Source organism: Cyprinodon tularosa, unplaced genomic scaffold (assembly GCF_016077235.1).
Source record: "Cyprinodon tularosa strain WSP-4 unplaced genomic scaffold, ASM1607723v1 ctg104, whole genome shotgun sequence".
NCBI classification, from domain to species: Eukaryota; Metazoa; Chordata; class Actinopteri; order Cyprinodontiformes; family Cyprinodontidae; genus Cyprinodon; species Cyprinodon tularosa.
In genome coordinates, this window is record NW_024037827.1 from 51,142 (window position 1) to 58,642 (window position 7,501).

The 7,501-nt window shown below is 40.2% G+C and overlaps 1 protein-coding gene across 2 annotated transcripts in view; it reads left to right on the top strand.

The window, feature by feature from the left end:
- The window catches only part of mmd (monocyte to macrophage differentiation-associated), a 33,829-nt gene extending 29,021 nt beyond the window's left edge, over positions 1–4,808 (top strand). For both annotated transcript variants that reach the window (XM_038282165.1, XM_038282163.1), the window contains exons 6-7: positions 1,339–1,408; positions 3,910–4,808. In XM_038282165.1, coding sequence (XP_038138093.1) covers positions 1,339–1,408; positions 3,910–4,113 — 274 coding nt within the window. In that variant the 3' untranslated portion in view covers positions 4,114–4,808. The remainder of the gene's footprint in view (positions 1–1,338; positions 1,409–3,909) is intronic.
- Positions 4,809–7,501: the final 2,693 nt, after the last annotated feature.

Sequence of the window (7,501 nt, forward strand, 5' to 3'; positions counted from 1 at the left end):
ATAAAAGCACAGAGAACTCGTTTCATTCCCAAATCACTACATAATGCACATAACTGTATATCCCGATAGAGGAACTGTCATAATTAAATAAACTACTTGGGAAAACATAATTTCTGGCATGCAACAGGCAGATATTATTAGGGTTTAACAGACCCACACATCATCAAGGAGAATAATCCCAAGAAAATCAAACCAATTGGTGTTTTCTGTGACAAAGCCACCGCAGCTCCTGTTTCATGGAGATCTTCTTAAAGGAGAATTCCGTTTTTTAACACTTTTAGCCCATTTTCTGTAGTGTCCAGGATGAAATCGAATGATCGACACCAAAATTTTGACGATTGGTCCTGTCTCTGCTATTTGGCTCATGCAGAATCCCCCCCTGGCTGCTTCAGAATGGCTTCCATAGTGCATGTCCGATAATGTCCTTAAAACAACCTTAAACGTTCTTTTTTTAAAATATGCTACTCACCGGGTCGTCAGCGCTGTTCAATGACGTTCCAAAAAAAGTTTCGTGAAGAAAAACCGTTCCTGTCTTGTTTTATTTAGCATTTTGTAAATCCCAGAACTATTTTTTCCGATACATCACAACCGCTTATAAACTTCCGCTTCCCGTTCGAATCTGAAGCGTTGCACACTCCAGACCACTAGTTGGCGACGGTATCCTCTACCGTCAAACTCAAAGTCCAATATGTCCTCCTCAAGAATCCACCTTTCGTATTCCATTTTCAGAGTTTTTTAAAGTGTTTAACAGAGACGTTAGCACCTCGACGTCGGAGTACACAGAGTGAAGCGAAAAGACTACAACTAAGTGTAGTCTTTTCCCAATTTCCGTTTCCGGTGGCGGAGGGATATTGACTATTCCAACAGAACTCAATGGGATTTACAAAATGCTAAATAAAACACTACAGGAACGTTTTTTCTTCACAAAACTTTTTTTGGAACGTCATTGAACAGCGCTGACGACCCGGTGAGTAGCATATTTAAAAAAAGAACGTTTAAGGTTGTTTTAAGGACATTATCGGACATGCACTATGGAAGCCATTCTAAAACAGCCAGGGGGGGATTCTGCATGAGCCAAATAGCAGAGACAGGACCAATTGTCAAAATTTTGGTGTCGATCATTCGATTTCATCCTGGACACTACAGAAAATGGGCTAAAAGTGTTAAAAACCGGAATTTTCCTTTAAAATGTCCTAAACCTGATCTTTCTCTGCGTTTTAATGGAAGCTGTTAGAAAGTGGCTGCAGCTCAAGTTTAGAACCAGAACCCGGCTTCTGTAATCTCTCCTGAAGGTTTCCTGAATCAGTTTTCTGTTTTAAGGCGTCCTTTTCTTCACAGGTATAAACTGGTGGAGCTGGCCTTCTATTTGACCATGGGATTTTTTCCTGCATCAGTAATAACATCGATGGTAAGAAGATCTGCTTCTGTTTTCTAATGTCTATCAGCAGGAGTAATTCTGTTTAATAACAAATCACAGATGAGGTGAAGTTACTCATATTTGTCTGATATTTTAGATCCGAGTAAAATGCAGACTCTCTGCTGCCATCTTGTGGTTTTAAAGGTTTTAGTGCAAATGTAACACAATCAGGACTGACTGGGAAAGAACATCGGAGCAGTACGGCCATGGAATAAAGGGGTTTGAACAAAAGAAAAAACAAATAGGGTTGATGAATCGTATATTAATTTTCTACAAGGTAGAAACATCAACTGCATATATTCAATTCTATTCAGTTTATTTCTATAGCGCCGATTCACAACACGTCATTTTTAAGACACTTTCCAGTTCACCAGATCATGCAGTCAGATTGATTCAAAGTTTTCTATCTAAGGAAAACCAGCTGATTGCATCGACTCATTGACTCTTCAGCAATCCCTCACTCTAAGCATGCGTGTAGCGACAGTGGAGAGGAAAAACTCCCTTTGAACAGGAAGAAACCTCCAGCAGAACCAGGCTCAGTGTGAGCGGCCATCTGCTGAGGCCCACTGGGGTTCAAGGAGACAGAAGCAGACATAGAAAAAGAAGCATAGATACAAAAGGCAACTGTAAAAGGTGGCACATATATGTTAAAGAGCCATATAATAACAATAATTAATAAAGGTTTTATATCTATCCATCTGGATGTATATCTGTCTAGATTGTATATCTACATCTATCTAGATGCATAGATATAGATAGATCTATAGATATATAGATGGATATTAGAAACAATATTCAGTAGAATTAACAGTTATAATGTCAGAAAACAGAAAACCACAAAGAAACTAATCGGCCTATTGAGGTTTCAGTTCAGTCTGGAGTTTGTTTGTTGTTCTGTTTACACTAGAAACTCCCAGAATTCTGATCCTGTCAACAAAAGAAATCATATGACATCATATGATGTCTTTTTTACAACAAAATGCGTCATATATTCAAATGAAAATTACTCTTAATTAAAAACACTTATCATTTATTGAGCATTAATAATTTCATATTTAAAGTACTTTCAGAAGATTAAAATTCTGAATATGACTTTTCCTTTAAAGGACAGGGCCCGCCACAATAAGAGCGCAACATGACGTGGGTTACACACACTTGATTTGGTCTCATAAAAATCCAACTGTGTTCCATACTGTCCATTTAAGGACAAATATCAGACTCACAGGTGCAAGTTGAGGCCCGAATCCGGTCCCTTATGGCAGCCAAAGGCCTACTGTCACATGATGTCATAAAGTAGAGTGAGAAGTTAATTTAAAGGAATAGTACACCCAAAACATGATTAGCCTTCATTTTCTACTCACCCCCATGCTGAACAACACTCTGGAGTACTTTTTTGATATCTCAAATGCATCTGGAGATCTGGGAGGCTTCTTGCTGTCTGCTGACATTCAAATAATGGAGGTCTATGGCGCCCGAGGCAGAAAGGTCCATAAAAGTCCACAAAAAACGTGTCAATATTCCTCCATACTGCTCGTCCAATGTATTCCAAGTGTCCTGAGTGGGTAGCATCCAGAATTTACTCGAAACAAAGTCATTTAGAATGTTTTTAGAGCATAAACAGTAGTGTATAGGATTTCCTGAAAGCGCGCACATGCGCGATCACGACGCTACGGAAGCCGGCAGACCAAACCAGATGAAAGTGCGCATTCAGCGTCTGCTCTGCCGATAATGCAAGCGTAGAAGAAGAAATGTGCTGTTTACCTGTGCAAAGAAAGAAACAACGAAAGAAAAATGTCTGAGGACTTCAGTGTTGAGGAAGAGCATGAGTTCTTTGCCGAGCTGAATGCGCACTTTCATCTGGTTTGGTCTGCCGCGGTTTCCGTAGCGTCGTGAAGGCGCTTTCAGGAAATCCTATACACTACTGTTTATGCGCTAAAAACATTCTAAATGACTTCGTTTCGAGTAAATTCTGGACGCTACCCACTCAGGACACTTGGAATACATTGGACGAGCAGTATGGAGGAATATTGACACGTTTTTTGTGGACTTTTATGGACCTTTCTGCCTCGGGCGCCATAGACCTCCATTATTTGAATGTCAGCAGACAGCAAGAAGCCTCCCAGATCTCCAGATGCATTTGAGATATCAAAAAAGTACTCCAGAGTGTTGTTCAGCATGGGGGTGAGTAGAAAATGAAGGCTAATCATGTTTTGGGTGTACTATTCCTTTAAGGTAAACAAAAATGGTGAACTAAAAATGAATAAATCTGAGTAAAGTTTTAACACCAGAGCCGTGGTCTCTGTAGATGAAATCAAAGGTTTAATTCACGCAGCTCTATGCGGCCCTTCCCTGATCTAATGTGTCTCCACAGTTTTACAACAGAAAATAAACACGGAACGAAGGAAAGCCTCAGTAATTCTGTAACGCCATCATCCACGTCTGGTTGGATCTGATCTGTTGATTTAAAATCAGTCGCTTTATTTCTACCACAGAGCAACACGGACGGTCTCTACGAGCTGGCGTATGGCGGACTCATCTACTGCCTCGGCGTCTTCTTCTTCAAGAGCGACGGCGTCATCCCCTTCGCCCACGCCATCTGGCACGTGTTCGTGGCGCTGGCTGCGGCCGTGCACTACTACGCCATCTGGAAGTACCTGTACAAGGCGCCCAGCTCCGAGTCCCTCCTCCACTCCTGAACCTGAAGGCCCCGCCCCCTCCGCTGCCCGCTGAAGCTGCAACTCGAACAGGAAAAGTTTACCATGACCTTTACTTGTTTACTGTTTTCTAACCAGGAGGACGAGTTTCCCAGAATCCTCTGATGATACTTAGAGTTTTATAAAAGGAAAAATATCCGAGTATTTCTGACATTTGATGAAATCTTTTATAACCACTAGAAAGTGAATCACATTCCTCTTTAAGGGTTTCATCAGGTGCTAAAATCAGCTTTATCATCGGCTCTTGGTGGATTTAATTAGAGATACCAAAGCTGAAATAAAGCACATTAAATTAAAAATGGGATTCATCATGGAGGCAGGAAGTGGAGCTTCTTTTCATTCAGCTGATGTGATTCAGCTGCGGCGTGTTTTTCCTCATTTAAACTGAGCAGTGTGCACTTTGTTCATCCAATCTCTCCTGAAGCCTCATGGCGCCCTCTGGTGGTGGCCGCTGTTATTGGAGCATTCCTCAGTATTTCAGTGTAGTGGGACGTTAATGAGCCGAACGAGGAGACTCCCCGTTTAAAGGCAGTATAATTATTTTGTAAAAACTGTGATCTGTGTGTTTGTGAGCGCTGGTGTCCGCTGTAACATTTCCTGTGGTTTGTTGATTTTTGCACAGTGAATTTGAACAGTGTTTGTATCATAAGGACGTTCTGATCGGAGCTTTTGTACATTTCCTGTTTGTTTGTTTATGCTAGCGATGTCTGAAACCGAACCTCTGCACATGTTTTACTAATCATGACTCTTGTCGTTCCTTCAGACTGTTTTGTATATTTCTATCTTCTGCTGATCATACGATCCTGGCCTTTTTTCAGAGACGAGCTGCTTGATTTTCTTTCTTTTGGTGTCTGTTTAACTGGCTGGTAATGGTGCTGTATAAAATACGAACGCTCCTCCACTGCACTGAAAACCAATTCGGCAATGTGACAATAAAGATGACGAATTCTGCAGCTTGGTGTGTCTGGACTTCTTTCATGCTTCATTTCAGAACTATAAAAATCATTTAAACTGGTCAGTTTATGTCCTTTTAAACCCAGCTGGGAAACTTTTGACAAAATCCCAGACTTTTATATCAGTGACCCAGTTCATGAAAATCTGATTTCAGAACCAAATCAGCCTGAATCATACAGTCCTCCTCCAGGGTATGATTTCACAAAGCATTGATAATGGCGATCCATAGTTAGGGGTGAACTCCTGCATGACCTGTTTTTTCTGTTTCACAAAGATATTACTCAGAGTAAAACTGTGACAACAAATTGACAATTACTCAATTAAAATACCCCTGCACAGTGGCAGGGATGTTTACTACTTTTTCAATTCAGTTTATATCGCACCCTTTAACTACACATGTAATTTTAAGTCACTTTACGGAGACAGTTCAACCAGAACATACTGTACACTGATTGATTTAAACTTTTCTAAGGAAAACCAGTTGATTGCATTGACTCAATGGCAATCCCTCACTTCAAGCATGCTTGTAGCGACAGTGGAAAGGAAAAACTCCCTTTTAACAGGAAGAAACGTCCAGCAGATCCAAAGTCAGTGTGAGCGGCCATCTGCTGAGGCCAACTGGGGTTCAAGGAGACAGAAGTAAAGATACAAAAGGGAACTGTAAAAGACGGCACCATCCAGGAAACACAGCCAGGAAGACGTTTTACACAGAGCCAGCTCCCATGTAAGAGGATGAAGAGAGCACATCCAGTCAGTCACAGTCAGAGAAACAGGACTACACTGGAAAACAGGCCAAACAGGAACAGACCAGATGAAGCTACTATGAGAAAAAGCAGAGAGAGCAGAACGTTAGAGATTGAACTAACAGATTCTGCATTATGTGAAAGAAGAGATAGAATGATGAAAGTGGACCCTATGTCCTCCAGCAGTCTAAGCCTATAGCAGCATAGGTCCCTGAGCAAAGACCCTTAACGAGACACATCCCCGGGTGCAGCAAATGGCTCCCTAATTGGGATGGGTTAAATGAACAGAGTGAATTTCATTATGCTATACTTGTGACAGTATAATGAAAATATAAATCTAGTAGCTGGTTCCACAGGATGGAGCCTGATAACTAAAAGATTTGCTCTGTTAGGAACATAAAGAAGAATCATATCTCTGATATAGAATGGAGCTTGGCTTGTGAGGAGGATTTAACATTTATTCCTGGATTTAATAGGAAGTCAACGAAGAGAAGCTAGAATAGGAAAAAATATGATCTTTGTTTTTAATTTCCACCAGAACTCAGCATTTTTGGATCAGCTGAAGACCTTTAACTAGTGTTTGTGGACTTCCTGATAGTAACGAATTAGCTTGATGTAACAAATTCATGGACTCGTTTCTCAGCATCCCTGCTTGACAGGATATTTCTAACTCTTGCAATAGTCCAGAGATAAAAGAACGATATTCTGGAAATCTCTTTTTAGCTGCGATCTGCACAAGGAAATACTCTTCTACCCCTTCTTAAAATTAACTTCAATAAAGAAATGGGATTTCAATTCAATTAAATTCTGTTTATTTATAAAGACCCAATCACAACACATGTCATCTGAAGGTAAATTACAGAAACAATTCACCCAGATCATCCCGTCAGATTGGTTTAAAGTTTTCTAAGGACAACCAGATGATTGCATCGACTCATGGACTCTACCTCACACCAATAATGCTTGTAGTGACAGTAGAGAGAAAAAACTCCCTTTTATCAGGAAGAAACCTCAAACTAAGGCCAACTGGGGTTCAAGGAGACAGAAAAGAATCCTGCAAATTGTTTATTTTTGTTGGATTAAGCACAATTTTGGTAACTATTGGCATTTTTTTTTGTGCAAAACTCTACACACAAATAAACCGCATCACATGCAGTGTCCTCTTGTCCAAGGCACCATGGGAAATATCTCCTGGATGCCGTATCCATGCCTGACATGATGCCTGGTTAATATCCTCTCATACCTCCTCCATTACTGTGCGTTGAAAGGGATGAAGGTCATAGATCTTCCACCTCCAGGCAGAGCAGAACTCTTCAGTCAGATTCCAGAATGGAGACTTACAGTAGTAGCCATTCAAAATTTCCCCACTTTCCTTGGCTGGTCTCCTTCAATTTTTTTTTTGAACATCAATCTTTGTACTTAAATAAAAAATATTTATTTATGTGCATGTTATAATATTTTGGTCTGTTTTATTCTTCCTTTGTATTTTTTTTTTTTACCCTAGTTATTTCTTCGCGGCTATTTATTTCTGTCTGCCCTTTTTACATTTCTCTAAGCTTTTCTGCCTCATTATGCAAATGAGGAGGGGGCGTGTCCTAGAGAGTCAACTTCAAAGGAAGAATAAAACACAAAAATATTATAACATGCACATAAATAAATACTTAAAAATATAA